At 39.8% G+C, this 25,604-nt stretch overlaps 1 protein-coding gene across 8 annotated transcripts in view; it reads left to right on the forward strand.

The window, feature by feature from the left end:
• WNK2 (WNK lysine deficient protein kinase 2) overlaps positions 1–24,735 on the forward strand; it is a 148,552-nt gene extending 123,817 nt beyond the window's left edge. For 5 of the 8 annotated variants that reach the window (XM_082469422.1, XM_082469423.1, XM_082469424.1 and 2 more), the window contains 2 exons: positions 21,564–21,675; positions 24,531–24,735. In XM_082469422.1, the coding sequence (XP_082325548.1) occupies positions 21,564–21,675; positions 24,531–24,556 (138 nt within the window). In that variant the 3' untranslated portion in view covers positions 24,557–24,735. Of the gene's footprint in view, positions 1–21,563; positions 23,437–24,530 lie in introns of those variants that run through there. The other 3 variants (XM_082469417.1, XM_082469418.1, XM_082469420.1) reach the window with 1 other exon arrangement.
• The last annotated feature ends 869 nt before the right edge of the window (positions 24,736–25,604 follow it).

Here is a 25,604-nt window from a genome sequence, read left to right on the forward strand (position 1 = left end):
AGAAACTACTCAATAAGAAATAACTCTCCAGTCCCTCTTTCTGGTAACTCTGGTAACCTCTATTCTACTATGAATTTGACTTCTCTTGGTACCTCATATAAGTGGAATCATACAATATTTGCCCTTTTGTCACTGCCCATTTGCCCTTTTGTCATAATGCTTTCAAGGTTCAATTTTTTAAAATTGTGGTAGAATACACATAACATAAAATTTAACATCTTAACCATTTTTAAGTATATACAGTTCAGTGGTATTAATTGCATTCATATTGTTGTCCAACCATCACCACCATCCATCTCCAATTTTTTCATTTTGCAAAACTGAAACTCTATACCCAATGAAAAATAACTGCCTATATATATATATATGCCCCCCTTCCCCCAAGCCCCTGGCAACTACCGTTCTACTTTCTGTCCCTATGAATTTGACTTCTCTAGGTACCTCATATAAGTAGAATCATACAGTATGTGTCTTTTTATAACTGGTTTATGTCACTTAGCATAATGTCTTCAAGTTTCATCCATGTTGTAGTGTATGTCAGAATTTCTTTCCTTTTTATTTACTTATTTTTTATTACTATTTTTTTCATCTTTATTGGAGTATAATTGCTTTACAATGTTGTGTTAGTTACTGCTGTACAACAGAGTGAATCAGCTATATGTATACATATATCCCCCATATCCCCTCCCTCTTGAGCCTCCCTCCCACCTTCCCTATCCCACCCCTGTAGGTCGTCACAAAGCATCGAGCTGATCTCCCTGTGCTATGCAGCAGCTTCCCACTAGTCATCCATTTTATATTTGGTAGTGTATACAAGTCAGTGCTACTCTCTCACTTTGTCCCATATTCTCCTTCCCCCACTGTGTCCTCAAGTCTGTTCTCTACATCTGTGTCTTTATTCCTGCCCTGCCACTAGGTTCATCAGTACCGGTTTTTTAGATTCCATATATATGCCTTAGCATATGGTATTTGTTTTTCTCTTTCTGACTTACTTCACTCTGTGTGACAGACTCTAGGTCCATCCACCTCATTACAAGTAACTCAATTTCATTCCTTTTTATGGCTGAGTAATATTCCATTGTATGTATGTGCCACATCTTCTATATCCATTCATCTGTCGATGGACATTTAGGTTGCTTCCGTGTCCTGGCTATTGTAAATAGTGCTGCAATGAACACTGTGGTACATGTGTCCTTTTGAATTATGGTTTTCTCAGGGTATATGTGCAATAATGGGATTGCCGGGTCATATGGTAGTTCTATTTTTAGCTTTTTAAGGACCCTCCGTACTGTTCTCCATAGTGGCTGTATCAATTTACGTTCCCACCAACAGTGCAGGAGGGTTCCCTTTTCTCCACACCCTCTCCAGCATTTATCATTTGTAGATTTTTTGATGATGGCCATTCTGACTGGTGTGGGGTGACACCATGATTTTGATTTGCATTTCTCTAATGATTAGTGATGCTGAGCATCTTTTCATGTGTTTGTTGGCAATCTGTATGTCTTCTTTGGAGAAATGTCTATTTAGGTCTTCTGCCCATTTTTAGATGGGGTTGTTTGTTTTTTTGATATTGAGCTGCATGAGCTGTTTGTAAATTTTGGAGATTAATCCTTTGTCCGTTGCTTCGTTTGCAAATATTTTCTCCCATTCTGAGAGTTGTCTTTTCGTCTTGTTTATGGTTTCCTTTGCTGTGCAAAAGCTCTGAAGTTTCATTAGGTCCCATTTGTTTATTTTTGTTTTTATTTACATTACTTTAGGAGGTGGGTCAAAAAGGATCTTGCTGTGATTTATGTCATAGAGTGTTCTGCCTATGTTTTCCTCTAAGAGTTTGATAGTGTCTGGCCTTACATTTAGGTCTTTAATCCATTTTGAGTTTATTTTTGTGTATGGTGTTAGGAAGTGTTCTAATTTCATTCTTTTACATGTAGCTGTCCAGTTTTCCCAGCAACACTTACTGAAGAGGCTGTCTTTTCTCCATTGTATAAAGATAAAGTGACTATATGTGCGTGGGTTTATCTCTGGGCTTTCTATCCTGTTCCATTGATCTATATTTCTGTTTTTGTGCCAGTACCATACTGTCTTGATTACTGTAGCTTTGTAGTATAGTCTGAAGTCAGGGAGCCTGGATTCCTCCAGCTCTGTCTTTCTTTCTCAAGATTGCTTTGGCTATTCGGGGTCTTTTGTGTTTCCATACAAATTGTAAAATTTCTTGTTCTAGTTCTGTGAAAAATGCCACTGGTAATTTGATAGGGATTGCATTGAATCTGTAGATTGCTTTGGGTAGTATCGTCATTTTCACAATGTTGATTCTTCCAATCCAAGAACATGGTATATCTCTCCATCTGTTTGTATCATCTTTTTAAATAATTAATTAATTAATTTTTTAACATGTTTATTGGAGTATAATTGCTTTACAATGGTGTGTTAGTTTCTGCTTTATAACAAAGTGAATCAGCTATAGATATACATATATCCCCATTTCTCCTCCCTCTTGCATTTCCCTCCCAGCCCCCCATCCCACCCCTCTAGGTGGACTGTTAGTATCATCTTTGCTTTCTTTCATAAGTGTCTTGAAAGACTTTCCTTCCTTTTTAATGCTGAGTCGTAGTCCGTTGTATGTACATACCACATTTTGTTTTATCCATTCATCCGTTGATGGACACTTGGGTTGCTTCTACCTTTTAACTGTTGTGCATAATGCTACTATGAACATGGGTATATAGATATCTCTTTGAGTCTTTGCTTTCAGTTCTTTAGGGTATATACCCAGAAGTGGAATCACTAGATCATATGGTAATTCTAGTTGTTTTTTTTTTAATTTATTTATTTTTATTTATTTATGGCTGTGTTGGGTCTTCGTTTCTGTGCGAGGGCTTTCTCCAGTTGCGGCAAGCGGGGGCCCCTCCTCATCGCGGTGCGCGGGCCTCTGACCATCGCGGCCTCTCTCATTGCGGAGCACAGGCTCCAGACGCGCAGGCTCAGCAATTGCGGCTCACGGGCCCAGCCGCTCCGGGCACGCGGGACCCTCCCAGACCAGGGCACGAACTCGTGTCCCCTGCATTGGCAGGCAGACTCTCAACCACTGCGCCACCAGGGAAGCCCGGTAATTCTAGTTTTAATTTTTTGAGGAATCACCAAACTACTTTCCAGAGCAGCTGCACCATTTTACATCCCTACCAACAGTACACAAGGGCTCCAGTTTCTCCACATCCTCTCTAACACTTTCTATTTTCTGATATTTTTCATAGTCGCCAAATTGATAGGTGTTTTGCATTTCCCTAATGATGGGTGATGTTCAGCATCTTTTCATGTGCTTATTGGCCATTTGTATGTCTTCTCTGGAAAAATAATTCAAGGCTTTTGCCTATTTTTTAAATATAAACAACAGAAATTTATTTCTCACAGTCCTGGAGGCTGGACGTCTGAGATGAGGATGTCAGCATGCTAGGGTGAGGGCCTCTTCCAGGTTGCAGACTTCTCATTGTATCCTCACATGGTGGAAGGGGTTTTTGCCCATTTTTTAATTGAGTTGTTTCTTTTTTTGTTGTTGAGTTGGAGGAATTCTCTCTATATTCTGGATATTAATCGCTTTTCAGATATATGATTTCCAAAAATAATTCCCATTCTGTGAGTTGCCTTTTTACTCTGTTGATAATGTCTTTTGATGCATAAGAGTTTTTCATTTTTATGAATTCCAGTTTATCTATTTTTTCTTTTGTTGCCTATGTCATTGGATTTGGCAATGATTTATTGCCAAATCCAATGTTATAAAGCGTTCCCCCCATGTTTCCTTCTAAGTGTTCTCTAAAGATGCTAAGAGTTTAATAATTGTAGCTCTTATGTTTAGGCCTTGTATCCATTTTGAGTTAATTTTTATATATGGTGTTTGATAAGGGACCATCTTTATTCTTTTGCATGTTGATATCTAGTTGTCCCAGCAGTATTTGTTGAAAAAACTGTCCTTTTCCCATTGAATGGTCTTGGCACCCTTGTTGAAAATCAATTGGTTATATATGCAAAGGTTTATTTCTGGATTTTCTGTTCTATTCCGTTGGTCTACAGTCTGTCATGTTGCTAATATTACACTGTTTTGATTTCTGTAGCTTTGCAGTAAGTTCTGAAGTCAAGAAGTATGAGTCTTCCAACTTTGTTCTTCTTTTTTAGGACTGTTTTGGTTATTGGGATCCCTTGAGAATCCAAATGAGTTTTAGGATGAGTTTTTCTATTTCTTGAAAAAATGCCATTGAGACTTTGATAGTGATGCATCAAATCTCTATAGATTGGCTTTGGGTGGTATTGACACATTAACAATATTAAGTCTTCAAATCCACAAACATGGGACATCTTCCCATTTATTTATGTCTTCTTTAATTTCTTTTGGCAATGTTTTGCAGTTTTCAGTGTGTAAGTCTTTCAACTCCTTAGTTTAATTATTCCTAAATATTTTATTCTTTTTTGTGCTTAAATGTAATTGTTTTCTTAATTTTCTTTTCAGATTGTTCATTGCTAGTGTATAAAAATGCAACTGGGACTTCCCTGGCAGTCCAGTGGTTAAAACTCCATGCTTCCAATGCAGAGGATGTGGGTTTGATCCCTGGTTGGGGAACTAGGATCCCACATGCCACGTGGAGCAGCCAAAAAAAAAAATGCCACTGATTTTGATGTGTTGATTTTCTACCCTGCAACTTTGCTGAATTCATAAATTAGTTCTAGAAGTTTGTATATGTGTGTGTGTGTGTATGTGTGTGTGTGTGTTCTTTAGGGTTATCTGCATATAAGAAATGTTATTCTGAACAGAGATAATTTTACTTCTTCCTTTCCAATTTGGATGCCTTTTATTTCCTTTTCTTGCCTAATTTCTCTGGGCAGAACTTCAAGTACTATATTGAATAGAAATGGCAAAAGTGGGCACCTCTGTCTTGATCCTAAAGGAAAAACGTTCAGTCTTTCACCATTGAGTGTGATGTTAACAAGGGTTTTTTCATATATGGCCTTTATCATACTGAGAAAATTCTATTTTATTTCTAGTATGTTGAGTGCTGTTGTCATGAAAGAGTGTTAGATTTTGTCAAATGGTTTTTCTGCATTAATTAAGATGATCATATTTTTTTAACTCTTCATTCTATTAATGGTGTGTTACATTGATTGATTTTCATATATTAAACCACCATTGCAGGATTGCACCTGGTCATGGTGTATACTCCTTCTAATATGCTATTGAATCCAGTTTGCTAATGTTTTAGTGAAGATTTCTACATCAGTATTTATCACAGGTATTTGTAATTTTTTTTTCTTATGATGTCTTCATCTGGCTTTGATACCAGTGTGATGCTGGCTACATAGAATGAGTTAGGAAGTGTTCCCACCTCTTCAACTTTTTGGAAGAGTTTGAGAAATATTGGTGTTAATTCTTCTTTAAATGGTACAATTCACCAGGGAAGCCATCTGGTCCTGGACTTTTCTTTGTTGAGAGGTTTTTTATTAATAATTCAATCTCAGTACTTGTTACAGGTCTATTCAGATTTTCTATTTCCTCTTGAGTCAGTTTTGGAAATTTGTGTGTTTCTAGGAATTTGTCTGTTTCATCTGAGTTATCCAGTTTGGTAGCTAAAGACTTTGCCAATTTTTGATCTTTTTAAAACACCAACTTTTGGTTTCATTGATTTTTCTTTATTGTTTTTCTATTCTGTATTTTGTTTATCTCAGTTTATTATGGTATACAGTTAAGTTATTGGGTTAAGATCTTTCTTCTTTTTTAATGTAGACATCTGCAGTTATAAATTTCCCTCTGGATACTTCTTTTGCTATATGTAATAAATTTTAATATGTTGTGTTTTCCTTTTCATTTGTTCTAAGGTGTTTTCTGATTTCCCTATGATTACATCTTTGACTATTTGGTTGTTTGAGTGCATTGTTTACTTTCTACATATATATCATTTTCTAGTTTAAAAAATTTTTTAATTTCATTCATTGTGTTAGAAAAGATACTTTGTATGATTTTAATCTTTTAAAATTGTTTTGTGGACTAACATATGGCCTATTTTGGAGAATGTTCCCTGTGCACTTTAAAAGAATGTGTATTTGTTTTGTGCCACCCTCAGCCTATCAGTAGTGATGCTATCAGCTAGAAATGCCTGGGAGCACTCACCTGGGCCTGGGTTCCCCTTTCAGAACCAGTCATGTGGCTGGACCAACCCTTGTGTTTCTTACTATGATTGCAAGATTCCTCAGCAATAACCATCAGTAAACTGTAGAAAGGACAAGGTTTATTACTTACAAGTCTGGAGGGGAGGTTTACATGACACACCTGGGGCTACATAGTGAGGTTGCAAGGAGGGAGAGAGAAAGAGAGAGGGTGAGAGAGACGGTCAGACAGACAGGCAGGCCTGGGGTTCTGCTTTATTGGAGTTTCACTAGTTCATTCCTTATTTGTGAACTTAAAACGTAAGAGTGGGAATTAAAGTGCAAGAAGAAAAGAAAAAGACAAATAGCCAAATGGTCAGTTATTTAAAATCAATCAGAGATCTCTAAAATACAGGAGCTCGGATGGGGGTGGGTGAAGGGGATGGTAGGTCTTTAGTTGTGTGGCTGGCAGTGTTCTTTTATTTGAGATGGCTTCTTTGAAGTGGATGCCTCAGGAAATCAAAGCTTAAGTCAGGCACTTGCATTACAAAAAAAAAAAAAGAAAGAAAAGCTACTTGTCAGGGCTTACACTGCAGAATTCTGCTCTTATTGGGTGAAATGTTTTGTAAATGTTTGTTAAGCCTAATGGGCTTGTGATGTTCAGGTCCTCTCCTTACTTATCTTCGATCTGGTTGTCCTATCCTGTATTGAAAGTGAAGTATTAAAGTCTGCAACTATATTGCTATGATTTATGTCAAAGAGTGTTCTGCCTATGTTTTCCTCAAGGAGATTTATGGTTTTCAGTCTTATTTAAGTCATTAATTCATTTTGAGTTTATTTTTATATATGGTGTTAGAGAATGTTCTAATTTTATTCTTTTACAGGTAGCTCTCCAGTTTGCTCAGAACCACTTATTGAAGAGACTATCTTTTCTCCATTATATGTTTTTGCCTCCTTTCTCCTAGATTAATTGACCATAAGTGTGTGGGTTTATTTGTGGATTTCCTATCCTGTTCCATTGATCTATATTTCTGTTTTTGTGCCAGTACCATACTGTTTTGATGACTATAGCTTTGTAGTATAGTCTGAAGTCAGGGAGCCTGATTCCTCCAGCTCCATTTTTCTTTCTCAAGATTGCTTCAGCTATTCAGGGTCTTTTGTGTTTCCATGCACATTTTAAAATTTTTTGTTCTAGTTCTGTGAAAAATGCCACTGGTAGTTTGATAGGGATTGCACTGAATCTGTAGATTGCCTTGGGCAGTATAGTCATTTTGACAATATTGATTCTTCCCATCCAAGAACATGGTATATCTTTCCATCTGTTTGTGTCATCTTCAATTTCTTTTATCAGTGTCTTATAGTTTTTGGAGTACAGGTCTTTTGTCTCCTTAGGTAGGTTTATTCCTAGGTATTTTATTCTTTTTGATGCATTGGCAAATGGGATTGTTTCCTTAATTTCTCTTTCTGATCTTTCATTGTTAGTGTATAGAAATGCAACAGATTTCTTTGTATTCATTTTGTATCCTACAAATTTACCAGAATCATTGATGAACTCTAGTAGTTTTCTGGTAGCACATTTAGGATTTTCTATGTATAGTATCATGTCATCTGCAAACAGTGACAGTTTTACTTCCTCTTTTCCAATTTGGAGACCTTTTATTTCTTTTTCTTCTCTGATTGCTGTGGCTAGGACTTCCAAAACTATGTTGAATAAAAGTGGTGAGAGTGGACATCCTTGTCTTGTTCTTCATCTTAGAGGAAATGCTTTCAGTTTTTCACCATTGAGAATGATGTTAGCTGTGGGTTTGTCATATATGGCCTTTATTATGTTGAGGTAGGTTCTCTCTCTGCCCACTTTCTGGAGAGGTTTTATCATAAGTGGGTGTTGAATTTTGTCAAAAGCTTTTTCTGCATCTATTGAGATGATCATATGGTTTTTATTCTTTAATATGTTAATGTGGTTTATCACACTCATTGATTTGCAGATATTGAAAAGTTCTTGCATCCCTGGGATAAATCCTACTTGATTGTGGTGTATGATCCTTTTAATGTGTTGTTGGATTTGGTTTGCTAGTATTTTGTTGAGGGTTTTTGCGTCTATATTCATCAGTGATATTAGCCTGTAATTTTCTTTTTTTGTGATATCTTTGTCTGGTTTTGGTATCAGGGTGATGGTGGCCTCAGAGAATGAGTTTAGAAGTGTTCCTTACTCTGCAACTTTTTGGAATAGTTTCAGGATAGGTGTTAACTCTTCTCTAAATGTTTGATAGAATTCACCTATGAAGCCCTCTGGTCCTGGACTTTTGTTTGTTGGGAGTTTTTAAAATCACAGATTCAATTTCAGTGCTTGTAATTGGTCTGTTCATATGTTCAATTGCTTCCAGGTTCAGTCTTGGGAGATTGTACCTTTCTAAGAATCTGTCCATTTCTTTTAGGTTGTCCATTTTATTGGCATATAATTGCCTGTAGTAGTCTGTTATGGTCCTTTGTATTTCTGTGGTATTGGTTGTAACTCCTCCTTTTTCATTTCTAATTTTATTGATTTGGGCTTTCTCCCTTTTTTTTTTTTGATGAGTCTTGCTAAAGTTTTATCAATTTTGTTTATCTTTTCAAAGAACCAGTCTTTAGTTTCATTGATGTTTTCTATTGTTTACTTTGTCTCTGTTTCATTTATTTCTGCTCTGATCTTTATGACTTCTTTCCTTCTACTAACTTTGGGTTTTGTTCTTTTTTCTCTAGTTGCTTTAGGTGTAACTTTGGGTTGTTTATTTTAGATTTTTCTTATTACCTGAGGGAAGCTTGTATCTCTATAAACTTCCCTCTTAGAACTGCTTTTGCTGTGTCCCATAGGTTTCAGATCGTCATGATTCTGTTTTCATTTAGCTCTGGGTATTTTTTGATTTCCCCTTTGCTTTCTTCAGTAGTCCATTGGTTATTTAGTAACATATTGTTTAGCCTCCATATGTTTGTATTTTTTGCAGTTTTTTTTTCTTGTAGTTGATTTCTAATCTCATAGCGTTGTGGTTGGAAAAGATGCTTGAAATGATTTCAGTTTTCTTAAATTTAGCAAGGGTTGTTTTGTGGCCCAGGATGTCATCTATCCTGGAGAATGTTCCATGTGCACTTGAGAAGAATGTGTATTCTGCTGCTTTTGGATGGAATGTTCTGTAAATATCAATTAAGACCATTTTGTCTAGTGTGTCATTTAAGGCCTGTGTTTCCTTATTGATTTTCTGTCCAGATGATCTACCCATTGATGAAAGTGGGGTGTTAAAGTCCCCAGCTATTATTGTGTTACTGTCAATTTTTTCTTTTATGGATGTTAGCATTTCCCTTGTATACTGAAGTGCTCCTATGTTAGGTGCATATATATTAACAACTGTTATATCTTCTTGGCTTGATCCCTTGATCATTATGTAGTGTCCTTCTTTGTCTTTTGTAGCAGTCTTTAAAGTCTATTTTGTCTCTTATGAGTATTGATACTCCAGCTTTCTTTTGATTTACATTTTCATGGAATACTTTTTTCCATCCCCTCACTTTTAGTCTGTATGTGTCTCTATATCTGAAGTGGGTCTCTTATAAACAGCATATATACAGGTCTTATTTTTGTATCCATTCAGCCAGTCTGTATCTTTCGGTTGGAGCATTTAATCTGTTTACATTTAAGGTAATTATCAGTACATATGTTCTTATTGCCCTTTTGTTAATTGTTTTGGGTTTGTGTTTGTAGGTCTTTTTCTTCCTTTCCTCCGTTTTCCTCTTCTCTTGTGATTTGATGACTCTGTGGGCTGTTGTATTTGGATTCCTTTTTCTTATGTGTGTGTATATCTATTATACATTTTTGGTTTGTGGTTACCATGAGGTTTTGATATAGCAGTATACACACACACACACATATATATACACACACATGATTGTTTTCAGTTTCTGAGCTCTTAATTTCAAATATCCTGCATTTGTACTCTCTTCCTCTCACAATTATGGGTTTAGATATCCTATTTGTGTGTGGATGATTTCTTACCTTTACTGTATGTTTGCCTTTCCTGGTGAGCTTTCCCATTTTGTAATTTTCTTGTTTCCAGTTGTGGCCTTTTCTTTTCCACCTAGAGAAGTTCCTTTAGCATTTGTTGTGAAACTGGTTTGGTGGTACTGAATTCTTTTACCTGTTGCTTGTCTGTAAAGCTTTTTATTTCTCCATTAAATCTGAATGAGCACCTTGCTGGATTGAATATTCTTTTCCTTTCTTCATTTAAATGTATTGTGCCACTCCCTTTTGGCCTGCAGAGTTTCTGCTGAAAAAATCAACTGATAACTGTAAGGGGATTCCCTTGTACATTATTTGTTGCTTTTCCCTTGTTGCTTTTAATATTTTCTCTTTGTCTTTAATGTTTGTCAATTTGATTACTGTGTCTTGGCGTGTTCCTCCTTTGGTTAATCCTGCCTGGGACTCTCTGCATTTCCTGGACTTGAGTGAGTGTTTTCTTTCTCATGTTAGGGAAGTTTTCAGCTATTATCTCTTCAAATATTTTCTCAGGCCCTTTCTCTCTCTCCTCTCCTTTTGGGACCCCTATAATGCGAATGTTGGTGCATTTAATTTTGTCCCAGAGGTCTCTTAAACTGTCTTCATTTCTTTTCATTCTTCTTTCTTTATTCTGTTCTGCAGCAGTGATTTCCCCCTTTCTGTCTTCCAGCTTACTTATTCATTCTTCTGCATCATTTTTTCTGCTATTGATTCCTTCTGGTGTATTTTTCATTTCAATTATTGTATTCTTCAACCCTGGTTGTTCTCTATATTTTCTAATTCTTTATTAAAAATTTCTTGTATTTTCTCACACTGTGCATCCATTCTTTTTCTGAGATCTTGGATCATCTTTACTATCATTAAGCTGAATTCTTTCTCTGGTAGATTGCCTGTCTCTAATTTGCTTAGTTGTTCTTTGGGGTTTTATCTTGTTTGTTTGTCTGGAACAAATTCCTGTATTTGCAGACTCAGTTCTGCAGGCTGCCTGATTGTAGTATTCTTGCTTCTGGTGTCTACCCCGGTGGGTGAGGCTGGTATAGACGCTTGTGCAGGTCTCCTAGTGGGAGGGACTGGTGCCTGCCTACTGGTGAGTGGAGCTGGATCTTGGCCCTTTGGTGGGCAGATGGGCAGAACCGTGTCAAGGGCTGTGTCTAGAGGTGGCTGTGGGCTCAGGAAGTCTTTAGGCAGCCTGTCTGCTGATGGGTAGGGCTATTGTTTGGCTTGAGGCGTCCCAGTACTGGAGACTACAGGCTGTTGGGTGGGGCCAGGTCTTGGTGCTGATGACCCAACCCAAGTAAGATGTCTGCCTCCTTGAGAGTTCACGTAGATGCACACTCCCCGAAATCTCCACCACCCATATCCACATCCCAAGGGAGAGCCACAGCCACAACCCCCTCCCCAGGAGATCCTCCAAGACCAGCAGGTAGGTCCAGCCTAGGCTCCTGTGAAGTTACTGCCTTTGCCCTGGGTCCCAGTACATGCGAGACCTTGTGTGCACCCTCCAAGAGTGGAGTCTCCACTTCCCCCAGTCCTGTGGAGCTCCTGCAATCAAGCCTTCCTGGCCTTCAGAGCTAAATGTCTTTGGGGCTCCTCCCTCTGATGTCAGACCCCCAGGCTGGGGAACCTAATGTGGAGCTCAGAATTCTAACTCCTGTGGGAGAACTTCTGCAATATAATAATTCTCCAGTTTGTGGATCGCCCACCCAGGGTAATGGGATTTGATTATATTGTGAGTGTGCCCCTCCTACCATCTTGTTGTGGTTTCTTTTTATATCTTTGGATGTAGAATATCTTTTTTGGCAGCTTCCAGTCTTTTTTATCGATGGCTGTTCAGCAGTTAGTTGTGTTTTTGTTGTGAGGTAAGCCCAAGCTCCTTCCACTATGCCATCTTGGATCAGCTCTCAGGAGTTTATTTTCCCATCACTTCACATTCTTTTTCTTTTTTTTAAAGAATTTTTAATTGAAATACAGTTGATTTAAACTATTTTATTAGTTTCAAGTGTACAACATAGTTATTCAGTATTTTTATAGATGTACATCATTAAAGTTATTATAAAATGTTGGCTATATTCCCTGTGCTGTATAATATATCCTCGTAGCTTATTGATTTTATACATATTAGTTTGTACCTCTTAATCCCCTACCACTACCTTGCCCCTCCCTCCCTTCAGCTTCCCACTGGTAACCACTAGTTTGTTTTCTATATATCTGTGAATCTGTATCTGTTTTGTTATATTCGTTTATTTTATTTTTTAGATTCCACATATAACTGATCATATACAGTATTTTTCTTTCTCTGATTTATTTCACTAAGCATAATACTCTCCAGGTCCATCCATGTTGATGCACATGGCAAAATTTCATTTTTTTTTATGGCTGAGTAATATTCCATTATATATGTAACCCACATTTTCTTTATCCATTCATCTGTTGCTTAGGTTGTTTCCATATCTTGGCTATTGTACATGAAGCTGCTGTGATCACTGAGGTGCATGTATCTTTTCAAATTAGTGTTTTCATTTTCTATGGATATATACCCAAGAATGTAATTGCTGGATCATATGGTGGTTCTATTTTCAGTTTTTTGAAGAACCTCCATAATGTTTTCCATAGTGGCTGCACCAATTTGCATTCCTATCCATAGTGTACTAAGGTAACCTTTTCTCCATATCCTTGCCAACATTTGTTATTGGTGGTCTTTTTGATGATAGCTATTTTGACAGGTGTGAGGTGATACTTCATTGTGGTTTTGATTTACATTTCTCTGATTACCAATGTTGAGAATCTTTTCATGTGCCCTTTGGCCATGTGTATGTCTTCTTTGAGAAATATCTATTCAAGTCTTCAGCCCATTTTTTAATCGGGTTGTTTGTTTTTTTGATATTGAATTATATGAGCTGTTTATGTATTTTGGATATTAACCCCTTATCAGTTATATCATTTGCAGATATTTTCTCACTTTCAATAATAGGTTGTCTTTTCTTTTTGTCAAAGGTTTCTTTAGCTGTGCAAAAGCTTTTAAGTTTAATTAGGTCCCATTTGTTTGTTTTTGCTTTTGTTTCATTTGCCTTAAGAGACATAGCCAAAAAATATTCCTTTGATTTATGTCAAAGAGTGTTCTGCCTAAGTTTTCCTCAAGTAGTTTTATGGGTTTCAGTCTTATTTAAGTCATTAATTCATTTAGAGTTTATTTTTTTATATGGTGTTAGAGAATGTTCTAATTTTATTCTTTTACATGTAGTTGTCCAGTTTTCCCAGCACCACTTACTGAAGAGACTGCCTTTTCCGCATTGTATATTCTTGCCTCATTTGTTGTAGATTAATTGACCATAAGTTTATGGGTTTATTTTGGGGCTGTCCATTCTGTTCCATTGATGTATGTTTCTGTTTTTGTGTCAGTACCATCCTCTTTTGATTACTGTACCTTTGTAGTATAATGTGAAGTTGAGGAGTGTGATACCTCCAGCTTTGTTCTTTTTTCTCAAGATTGGTTTGGTAATTGGGAGCCTTTTTGGTTCCATATAAATTTTAGGATTATTTTTTCTAGTTTTGTGGAAAATGTCATGGGTAATTTGACAGGGATTGAATTAAATCTGTAGATTGCTTTGGGTAGTATGGCCATTTTAACAGTATTAATTCTTCCAATCCAGGAACATGGAATATCTTTTCTATTTGTTTGTATCATCTTAAATATCCTTCATCAATGTTTTAGAGTCTTCAGGTTATAGATCTTTCACATCCTTGGTTAAGTTTATTCCTAGGTATTTTATTCTCTTTGATGCAATTTTAAGTGGGATTGTTTTATTGCTTTCTCTTTCTGATAGTTGATTATTAGTGTTTAGAAAACCAATAGATTTCTCTATGTCAGTCTTGTATCCTGCAACTTTACTGAATTCATTTATTAGTCCTCAGTTTTTTGATGGAACTTTAGAATTTTCTGAGTATAACATCATGTCATCTGCAAATAGTGATGTTTTTACTTCTTCCTTTCCAATTTGGATACCTTTTATTTCTTTTTCTTGTCTGACTGCTGTGGCTAGGACTTCCAATACTACTTCTCAGTGGCGAGAGTGGGCATCCTTGTCTTGTTCCTGATTTTAGAGGAAAAGCTTTGGCTTTTCACTCTTGAGTATGATGTTAGCTGTAGGTTTGTCATAAATGGCCTTTATTATGTTGAAATATGTTTCCTCTATACCAACTTTGATGCAAGTCTTTATCATGAATGGTAGTTGAATTTTGTCAAATGCTTTTCTGTGTCTATTGAAATGATAATGTGATTTTTATCCTTCCTTTTGTTAATATGGTGTATCACACTGATTGACTTGTAGATATTGAACTGTCCTTGCATCCGTGAAATAAATCCCACTTGATCATGGTGTATTATCCTTTTTATGTATTATTGAATTCGGTTTGCTAATATTTTTTGAGGATTTTTGCATCTATATTCATCACAGATATTGACGAGTAATTTTCTTTTCTTTGTAATGTCTTTTTCTAGATTTGGTATCAGTGTAATGGTGGCCTCGTAGAATGAATTTGGGAGTGTTCCCTCCTCTTCATTTTGTTGGAATAGTTTGTTACACTAGGTATTAGCTCTTCTTTATATATTTGGTAGAATTTCCCTGTGAAGCCATCTGTTCCTGGACTTTTGTTGCTGGGAGGTTTTTTGAACAATAATTCAATTTCACTACTAGTCTGTTCAGTTTGTCCATTTCTTTCTGATTCAGTCTTTGAAGATTTTGTATATCTAGGATTTTTATCCATTTCTTCTAGGTTGTTCAATTTGTTGGCATATAATTGTAATATTCTTTTATGATTTTTTGTATTTCACTGATATTGGTTGTAATCTTCTCTTTACTATCTTATTTTGTTTATTTGGGTTTTCTTTTTTTCTTAATGAGCCTAGCTAAAAGCTTATCAATTTTGTTTATCTTTTTTAAAAATCAGCTCCTAGTTTCAGTGATCTTTTGTATTTTTTTGTCTCTCTTTTATTCATTTCCTCTCTGATCTTTATTATTTCTTTACTTGTGCTGACTTGGGCTTTGTTCTTTTTCTAATTCATTTAGATGGAGGATAGGTTGTTTATCTGAGATTTTTCTTGTATGCTCAGGTATGCATGTGTTATTATAATCTTCCCTCTTATTTTTGCTTTTGCTGCGTCCTGTAGGTTGTGCAAAGTTGCATTTTTTTATTTGTCTCTTTTTTTTCTGATTTCCTCTTTGATTTCTTCATTCATCCATTGTTTCTTTTATTAACATGTCATTTAGTCTCCATGTGTTTGTGTTTTTCCCATTTTTCTTCCAGTAATTGGTTTATAGTTTCATACTATTGTGGTTGAAAAAAAAAGCTTGATGTAATTTCAGTTCTCTTCTATTTATTGAGACTTGTTTTTTGGCCTGGCATGTGATCTATCCTAGAGAACATTCCATGTGCACTTGAAAAGAATGTGTATTCTGCTGTTTTTGGATGGAATGTCCTATATATATTTATTAAGTCCAACTTGTCTAATGTGTCATTTAAGACCAATATTTCATTATAGTCTCCAAATATTATTCTATTATTGTCAATTTCTCCTTTTTATGTCTGTTAATATTTGCTTTCCATGTTTAGTTGCACCTATATGAAGTGCATACCTATTAATAAATGTTATATTTTCTTCTTGTATTGATCACTATATCATTATATAATATCCTTCTTTGTCTTTTTTATAGACTTTCTTTTAAAGTCTAATTTGCAAGATATTAGTATTGCTACCAGCTCTCTTGTTGTTTTCATTTCCATGAAATAGCTCCTTCCATCCCTTCACTTTTAGTCTGTGTGTCTTTAATTCTAAAGAGAGTCTCTTGCACATAGATGGGTCTTGTTTTTTATCCAGTCATCCACTCTGTGTCATTTGATTGGAACATTTAGTCCATTGACATTTAAAGTAATTATATATAGGTACGTACTTAACTGCCATTTGTTACTTGTTTTCTGGTTGTTTTTGTCATTCTATATTCTTTTCTTCTTCTTTTAGTTTCTTCCTTTGTGGTTTGATGATTTTCTTTATCAAATCATGGCATGCTTGTGTTACTTTCTCCCTATTTTTGTGTATCTATTGTAGGATTTTGATTTGTGGTTACCTTGGGTTTCATATATGTTGACCTATGTATCTACTTGTTTTAAACTGGTAGTCATTTAAGTTCAAACACATTCTAAAGGATCTACATTTTTTTACTCCCCTCCCATACATTTCGTGTATTTGATGTCATATTTTGCATCTTCATGTTTATCCCTTAACTGTTGATTGTAGTTATAGTTTATTTTCCAATTTTTGTCTTTTAATCTTTGTACTAGCTTATGTTAAGTGATTGATCCACAGCCTTTACTATATATTTGCCTTTACTTGTGGGGTTTTTCCTTTCCTATAAATCCTTACATCTTGTTGTAGCCTTTTTTTTCCCACTTGGAGAAGACCATTTAAGACTTCTTTTAGAGTTAGTTTAAGTATTGATGAACTCTTTCAGTTTTTTCTTATTTGAGAAGTTCTTTATCTCACTTCTAATTCTGAATGATAATCCTGCTGGGTAGATTGTCCTAGGTTGTAGATTTTTCCCTTTGAGCACTATAAATATGTCATGCCATTCCCTTCTGGCCTGCAAAGTTTCTGCAGAAAAATCAGCTGATAGACTTATGGGTGTTCCTTTGTATGTGACTCTTTGCTTTTCTCTTGCTACCTTTAAATTCTCTCCTTATCTCTAACTTTTACCATTTTAGTTATGATACATCTTGATCTATGTCTCTTTCAGTTCATCTTGTTTGGGATACTGTGTACCTGGGTATCTGTTTGCTTCTCCAGGTTCAGGAAGTTTTCAGCCATAATTTCATCAAATACATTTTCGACTCTCTTCTCTCTCTCTTCTCCTTCTGGAACCCTTATAATGTGAATGTTAGCATGGTTGATGTTGTTTCAGAGGTCCCTTAAACTGTTCTCATATTTTAAAAATTTGTTTCTCTTTTTACTGTTTTGATTGGGTGATTTCCATTATTCTATCTTCCAGATCACTTATGCATTCTTCTCTATTACCTATTACTGTCTGTTAATTCCTTCTAGTGTGTTTTTCATTTTAGTTACTTCATTCTTCAGTTCTGACTGGTTTTTATATTTTCTAGTTCTGTGTTAAAATTCTCTCTGTGCTCATCTATTCTTTTCCCTAGTTCAGTTAGTATTCTTATTACTAATGCTTTGAACTCTTTGGTAAATTTTCTCTCTTTCATTAGTTGTTTTTTCAGAGTTTTTTCTTTGTTCTTTTGTTTTAAAGACATTCCTTTGTTTTCTCATTTCGCTTGATGTTTTCTATCTCTATAAAATTAGGTGAAACAGTTACCTATCTCGGTCTTGAAGGGTTGTACTTGTGTGGGAGCATCTCTATGCAGTCTGCATGTGTTCAGTAGTTTCAGTGTGAGAGCTGGATCTGAAATGAGCATGGGTCATGTCTTCCCCCAGGATGTGCTGACTGGTATCACCTTGATGGGTGGTGGGGCTGGGGATGGAGGGGCTAGAGCCAGAGCCATGTGTGAGCAGAAGCTTCTTCTATGCTGAGTGGTCATCACTACCCTATCAGGGGTGGGGTCTCATCCCAAGGTGCTGAAGCAGGGGTGGGGTCCAAGCTGGCTCCTTTCCCTCTAAGTGTGCTCTCTTCCCTCTCCCAGCAATGGCACTTTTGCTCCGGGGTGCACAATGCTGGAGCAAAAGGGCTGCAGTGGGCACCTGGTGTGGGCCAGGGTGTACACTGGGACAGTCCCAGAATGCTAGTCAGCTCCATACAGCTCCTGATCTGCTGCCTCTGTGAGTGCCAGCAAAGGCTGCCCTTGCCCCATTTATATGCAGTGTTGGGTCTGAGTCAGTTCCATCCCCAACTGCACACTTTCCTCAGCAATGGCAGCCTTCAACCTAGTGGGAAGCTCTTCAGAGGTAGAGGAGCTGGATGCATGCTAGGTGGTTTCAGGAAACCATCCGGAATTCTGGGGCAGTTTTAATCTCCATTCTACACCTCATTCCTAGGAGTAAGCAAGCTTGTGTCACGAGCCGGGTCTAGGTTTCTCACAGCCCTCCTCGAAGTCCTATTAGTTTTCAAACCAGTAAGAAGACTTGTCTCCTTCTGGAACCCCTGTAATGTGAATGTCAGCATGTTGGACTCCAGGGCTGGGGTACCCAATATGTGGTTCAAACCACTCACTCCCCAGGGAGGATCTCCTAGTGGTGATATCCGCCTCCTTTTCTGTGGGCCTGGGTCCCAACCTGATAGCTCTTTTCCCTTCTTATCTGACTCGTGTGGATCTTTCTTTTACAGCTTTTGTTTTAGAAGAATATTTCTGTCCATTTCCAGTTTGTTTGCAGAGAGAATTGCTCCACTTTATGGATGTATCTTTGATGTGTTCGTGGGGGGAAGTGAGCTAAACACCTTCCTACTCTGCCATCTTGATCTCCTCTCCTCCATCCTTTTACTTTCAACCTCTTTGTGTGTTTGTATCTAAAGTGTGTGTTTTGTAGATAGCATATAGATTAATTATGCTTTTTTATCCACTCTGCCAATCTTTGCCTATTAATTGGAGAGTTCAATCCATTTACATTTAAAGTAATTATGGTTAATAAAGGACTTCTGCTGGTTTAACTATTTTTTTTTTCTGTATGTCCTACAGGTTTTTATCCCTTCCCCCCCCCCTTTTTTTTTTACTTTTCTGTATACGTTTTTGTTATTTTCTTACTGGTTACCTTAGGGATTACAATTAAAATCTTAACCTTGTAACAACCTAGTTTGAATAATACCAACTTTGTTTCAACACTCTGCTCCTTTATGTCTCCATCCCTCCTCCTTTGTGTTGTTTTTGCACAGACTGCATCTTTATACATTGTGTGCCCGTTCACATAGATTTATAATTATTATCTAATGCATTTGCCTTTTAAATCATATAGGGGAAAAAAGGAATTAAAACCAAAAGTACAATAGTATTGGCTTACATATTTAGCTGTGTAGTTGCTTTCTTTATTTCGTCTCATGGCTTTGAGTTACTATTATCCTTTCATTTCAGCCTGAAATGAAAGTTCTTCCTTTAGCATTTCTTGTGGGGCATATCTTTTAGTAACAACCTGCCTTAGTTTTTGTTTATCCAGGAGTCTTAATTTCTCCTTCATGTTGAAGATTCATTTTGCTGGATGTAGAATCTTGGTTGACAGTCTTCTCTTTCTCTACTTCAAGTATTTTTTCCTGTCCTTCACTTTCTCTTCTCCCTGACAGGCTCTGTATACTTTTCTTTTCTTCATTCTTTTTTTTTTTTTTTTTTTCTGTTTCTCAGACTTGATAATTTCAATTCTGTGGTCTCAAGTTTGCTGATTCTTTATTCTTCCTGCTCAGATCTGCTTTTGAGCTTCTCTAGTGGAATTTTAATTTCAGTTATTATACCTTTTAGCTCTAATATTTCAGCTCTAATATTTGGTTCCTTTTATAACTTCTGTCACTTTATTGATATTCTCATGTTGTTCATAAATCATTTTCCTGGTTTTCTTTTTGTCCATGGTTTCCTTTAACTCTTTGAACATATTTAAAGCAGTTGATTTAAAGTCTTTATTTTGTAAGTGCAATGTTTAGACTTCTTCAGGGACATTTTCTGTTAATGAATTTTCCCTCTGTATGGGTCATACTTTTCATTTTCTTTGTAAAGATTTTGTGATTTCTTGTTGAAAACTGGACATCTGAATATTATAAGTGATAACTCTGGAAAACAGATTCTCCCCTTCCCCAGCATTTGCTGGTTTTGTTTGCTGAAGCCTTAGCTAGTGGTCGTTTTCTTTTTTCAAATTATATTCCATTATAGGTTATTACAAGATATTGGGTGTAATTCCCTGTATTATACAGTAAATCCTTGTTGCTTATCTATTTTATGTATAGTTTGTATCTGTTAATACTTCTAATTTGTCCCTTCCCAAGAATTTCTTGATTTTTCTAGGTCTTTAATAGTTCTACCTGCATTTTAGAAACAGCTTGTATATTCCTACAAAATAGCCTTATGGGACTTTGATTCCAATTGTATTGAGTCTGTTAAGCATCTGGGTAAGATTTGGCACATTAACAGTAGTGAGTCTTTCAATAAACATGGCATTGCTTTGTTTATGTCTTTTTAATTTTCTCTCAGCAAAGTTTTATAGTTTTCAGTGTAAAGGTGTTACACAGCTTTCATTAAATTTACCCTGAGATAGTTGATATTTTAGAATGTGGTTGTAAAATTTATTGCTTTAAAATTTCCTTTTACAGTTATATGTTGGTAGTATATAGAAATATGGTTGTTTTCTGTTCCTTGTAGCCTGCAATCTTGCTAAATGTGCGTTTTAGTTCTAGAAGTTGGTTTGTCTGCTCTTTTGGGTTTTCTCCATACACGATTTTGTCATCTGCAAATAAGGATGGTTTTCCTTTTTCTTTTCTAGTCTGTGCCCCTTATTCCTTTTCTTTTATTGGCTGGAACTTTCCACACAGTGTTGGCTAGGGGCAGGGGGATCCTTGGGTGAAGTACATTTGGCATTTCACCATCGGCACAGGGTTGGCTGTGGGTTCTGCAGAGGCCCTTCCAGATGGAGGAGACACCCTCCGTCTTCAGCAGCTGTGCTTTTCATGAAGCAGGGTGGAACTCCTCAGACACTCTCCCTGCATCTGTGGGGAGCATCACATGGAATTCTCCCTTGGGATGTAACTGTGGTGAGATGCAGTGATTTCTACTGGGACATCACTGCATTCCTGGGGCAAACCTCACTTGGCTCTGATGTTTTATCTTTTTGTATAGTTGCTTGGTTAGATCTGCCAACATTTTGTCTAGACAGTTTGAAGGCTGTTGGGCCCTACTCTGTTTTCTTGCAGTAGCCTCATCAGGTTTCTGCATCACGGCCATGCTGGTCTCACCAGCCATCACAGCTCATTTCCCAGTCCTTGTGCTGCTTCTCCTGTGGGGTTATACCTGAGGTGCAGAGAGCAGAGGGGCTGCCCTGCCACTGACTCCCTATCTCTGGGCACACAACCCTGCACAGCACCCAGCTGTTCTGGTCCTGCCATAATGGCACTGACCAGTCAAGCAGGAGGCCTTGGGTTGGGGTGTGTGGTCCCCTTGGTGCGACTTCAGGGTTCATGTCCTGCGGGGTCTGCTTTGAAGCCCACTCTGGCCTGTGGACAGTCGGGGCATGTGGCCCAGAGGTGGGCAGGCTGCAGCTCTGTGGAAGGAGGGAGGGACAATGGCTGCCTCCCAGCCACGCACTTCCACTCTGGCATCAGCCATAAAAGGTGCCCCATGGCAGGTCCTGAGACCACCCTCTCCTGAGGATGGAGAAACTGTGGGGACCCCCAAGGCCACTGAGGGAGGCTAGCTGATTGAAACCACGTTTCTTGTCTTGTAGATGAACACGTCTCGAACAGCAGTGGGGATGCCATGTCTGGCCCCGGCACCCAGCCCTCTACCCACCGCGGTCATTCCTGGAGCTGCCTCAGCCCAGCCTGTGCCCATGCCAGGTACTGCTCTCTCCTGCCTTCCAGCCCCGCCCTATGCACTGCCTCTGGGCCAGTATGGAAGCCTGATCCCAGCTCCAGTGTCCTGGGGGCCCTGGGCAGCCCAAGCAGGCAGCTGGAGCCTTGATGAGGGGCCAGGCTTGGGTGCAACAGGCACGCCAGCACTCCCCATGTTCTTGTGGCCACCTATGGTCAGCATGCCCGGCCCCAGGCTGCGGATCACATAGCTCCTCTGTCTCACCACTTGCCAAGTGGAACATACTGAACTGAATAGCCCAGAGGAGTCAGGTTGTGGTTTGGCCTCCAAGTCCTGCCCCACCTGCCCATGGGTGCCCAGCCAGGGCAGCAGTCCTTGCTTTCTTTATTGCTGCAGACCTTGTTCCCTCTTAGTTTCCCATGGTCTACACTTGCTGTCTTTGCACTCACTTCCTGTACTTGAGTTGATGGTTAGAACATTGTAATCACCCTGCAGAAGTACAGTGCCTTGAATTCCAGCTTTTCCATTCCCTGATGGAAAGAGATGTTTTAAAAAATCATGTATCAGAAAAGATGTATTTCATTTACAGTTGGCTTGTGTATTGATATCTCTATTTCCCGTGTTAAGTTGCAGACATGAATGGTTTGAAAATCTGAAGCTAAAGTCTGATCTTGACTTTTCTGTTGTATGTGCTTTAAAAAAAATTGAACTAGTGACCTTGAATATTGAAGAGTTGCAAATGCTAGAAGAGTTCTGCTTTGTACTCATAAAATGAGGTCTCTCCAGCTCTATGGTCATAGATAGCAAACAGATGGACACACTCCTTCAACTGCAGTGCCATGGGCACTGCCAGCAAACTGCCCAGGGATGCATGGTTATTGGGGCAGTGCATTGCTACTGGTAGTTGGTCTCTTAGTCAGGAATGTTAGCATCTGTGTTTGGCTCTGTGGAACCTGCTGTAAAGCGCTAGGTAAGCAGACACGCCCTCATGACCCAAAGCCCGCAGGGCTGCTGTGAGTGTGGGGGGAGGTACAGGTGTATGTCTGGTGCAGGAGCACAGGCAGGCCGCCTGCTCTGCAGAGACAGTGGACCCCTTCTGCTCTGGGGCCTGCCAACCCTCCTACTGACCTGCCTTCCTTTTCTGTCATTTGCACTGAGGCCTGTGGCCACTTGGGCCTAGCTTTGCCATGTGTTCACAGGCTGCTCCACCCACCTCTGGCCTCCAGACTGTTCTCCATGCACTGAGGTTGCCGTGCTGGGGGTGGGAGTGTTCCTCTCCTGGAAATTTCAGTGGGACTCATCCCAGACAGGCACCAGACAGCCCAGGGTGGGAACTGAAGGCCCTGCTCCTCACTGACCAAGATGTTTCCCATTTCCCACTGGGAGGCAGCTGGTTGGGCTGCCCAGCTGTGAATTGTATAGTTCTGCTGTACTTTGGGACTTTACTAGGACTGGCTGAATTATTTTGGTTTAAATATGTTATTCCATCCATTCAGTTAGAATTGAATTTTCTAGGTGATTATACAGACTCTTCTGCCAGGCCATGATACTGTAGTAAGAGATTTCTGTTCTCTGTAATGTGCCCCTTGGTCCTTGGGTTGAGAATCATGTGCGCCTGGTTCCTGAGGGTGGTGGAAGCTGCCCTCTTCCCGCTCCCCTTGCTGTACCAGACATGTGGTTTGGAGTCCTGGCCTTGTATGTGAACGGTCAGTGGCACAGACTCCCCAAGAGATTGTATATTTGAAGGAGAAAAATAAACATTTTTGCTTGAAAACAGTGTGGAACAACATCTTTTTGTTATCTTCTGTCCACGTAAAAGCTGAACAGCCAGTCTCAAAGGGAGCATGGGGTGGGTAGCCCTGGTAGGCGGCACTGCCCTGTCCTGACAGTTTCACTCTCAGCTCCATGCCTGCTGTCAACACCTTGCCCAGGAGGCCGAGGTGGCCACGAGGCGCCTGGGGGCTGAGTGGCAGGTACTGTCTTCCTGGCAGGAGCCGGGTGTGATTGACGCTGAGCCGACGTGGCTCAGAGGACGAGAGTGGGCTGTTGGGCGGGAACCCCATGCCAGCTCTGTGGCTTCAGGCCTAGGTTGGCTTGTTCACTTGGCTTTCAAACTCTGAATTTGAACTGCATTTAGATGTACAGTGGACTCTGCCCCATGGAGGGCATGAGTCTCACAGCCAACTAAATGGTGTCTCTGACCCCTGTCCGTGTTGGCTGTCTCACAGAAAGCCAGGTTTGTGTGACTCACTTTGGACAGAGCTGGGTGGGGGGCTGGGCCACCTGCCCTGGGGTCACCGGAGGGGCTCTGCTGTCCTGTAGGTGCAGGGCCTTGGTGCGGATTTGGGGAGGGCCCCGTGGAATTCAGCATGTTTTCCTGGCTCGCCGGCCCTGATGGCCTTATGGTCAGCAGCTGGTGCCCCTGCGTGTGTTCTGCATGTACTCAAGCTGGGGGTCGTGGTGCCTCCGGCTCCCCGCGGCTGGGGTGGCAGCCCTGGTCTGTTCGTCCTGCCTTTCCACCGAGATACAGTCAGGCTTTGTGCCCCTGGCCACCTGCAGTGCTCCGCCTCAGCGCTAGCTCTGAGCAGAGGCCGGGCAGGTCGGGGGTGCTGCTCTGCTCGCTGTGCCCGTGGAGCCAGAGGTACCTTGCTCTCCAGGGCAGTGGGCCCTGCAAGGCCCTGCCTGGTTTGGGCGGTTGCTCAGTGTGGAAGGTGGCCAGATGGCAGAGGCAGCCTGGGGTATGTATGCATAGTGCCTAGGTCATGGTCCGGCAGCCCAGCCCTCCAAGGAGCGTGACCACTCTGGTGTCGCCATTCCGACTTCCAGGGCCTCGTGTGACCGCGTCAGGCCTGTAATGAGCTGTGGCGGTTTTGTTTTCTAGATTCTGAAAGTGAGAAGCCCGACTGAGCCCAGGCAGGCCGACCCAGACCCAGACGCCAGGCCCCGTGTCATCTCATGCAGAGAAGGGGAGCCCACACCTCGTGTCCGGTTCACGATGTTTTGTAACCACTTTCTAAGCATTTTTTTATTCACAATTGGAAACACAAATGTAAGCAAGAATAAAAAATATTTTGGGGGAAACAGGACATTGGTTTTTCAAACTCCTTTCTTGTGATCCCCAGACAGGCAGGTGACCTGAGATGGTTGGTAAGTGAATGAGAGTGTTGGAGAAACTCCTGGGACCACACAGCGGGACAGATCTGGGGGTAAGTATCCTTAGCTAAGGGGTTCCTGAGTGTGGTGATGAACACTTTAGATGGTGCTTTGCAGTACACTGGGTAGCTCACGGTCCTTGTGTCCAGACAGCAGCTGGGATGGGTCAGACGTGTGATAAGGTCCCACCTCTTAGAGAAGCAGCTGAGGCTGTGGATCTCAGGCGGCCTGGCCCCAGTTTTCAGGCATTCTCCTCCTTCATACCCAGGGCAGCCCCCATTCTATGCAGAGCCCTGGAGGCATCAGACCCTTGGAGGCTGAACAGTGATGCCCATCTCTGGTGACGGCTCCCTGGCTCGCACAGACTTGGACCCTTGCGCACACAGCTCCATTCATTATGCTGCCCTTCGGGCTTCCTTACTCTGTCACATCAATCCACCAGGCACAGGACAGCCATCCACAGTGGCTTGAAATGGCCCTTCCTCCAGAATCCACATGCACCATTGGGAGGGGCCAGCCTCGGGTGTCAGACCCCTGGCTTTGGTGGGTGGTAGGATAGGCCCACTGGCCCTTGCAGGGCAGCATCACCACGGTGGTAGGGTGTCTGAAGCACAGTGTGAAAGACAGGAAACCTGCTAGTGGCCTCACAGGGTAACATGCAGTAGTAAAGTTGCAGCTTGGCCAGCAGGAATGGGGGCTCACACTGGGGCCTGGGGTTTGGGTAGAATTCAGGTGGTCCCACTCCTTGAGATGAGAAAATTGTATCTTTGTGTTAATTAATCTCTGACTTCAATTTAATGTT

This window comes from Balaenoptera physalus, assembly GCF_965194825.1.
Source record: "Balaenoptera physalus genome assembly, chromosome: 7".
NCBI lineage: Eukaryota > Metazoa > Chordata > Mammalia > Artiodactyla > Balaenopteridae > Balaenoptera > Balaenoptera physalus.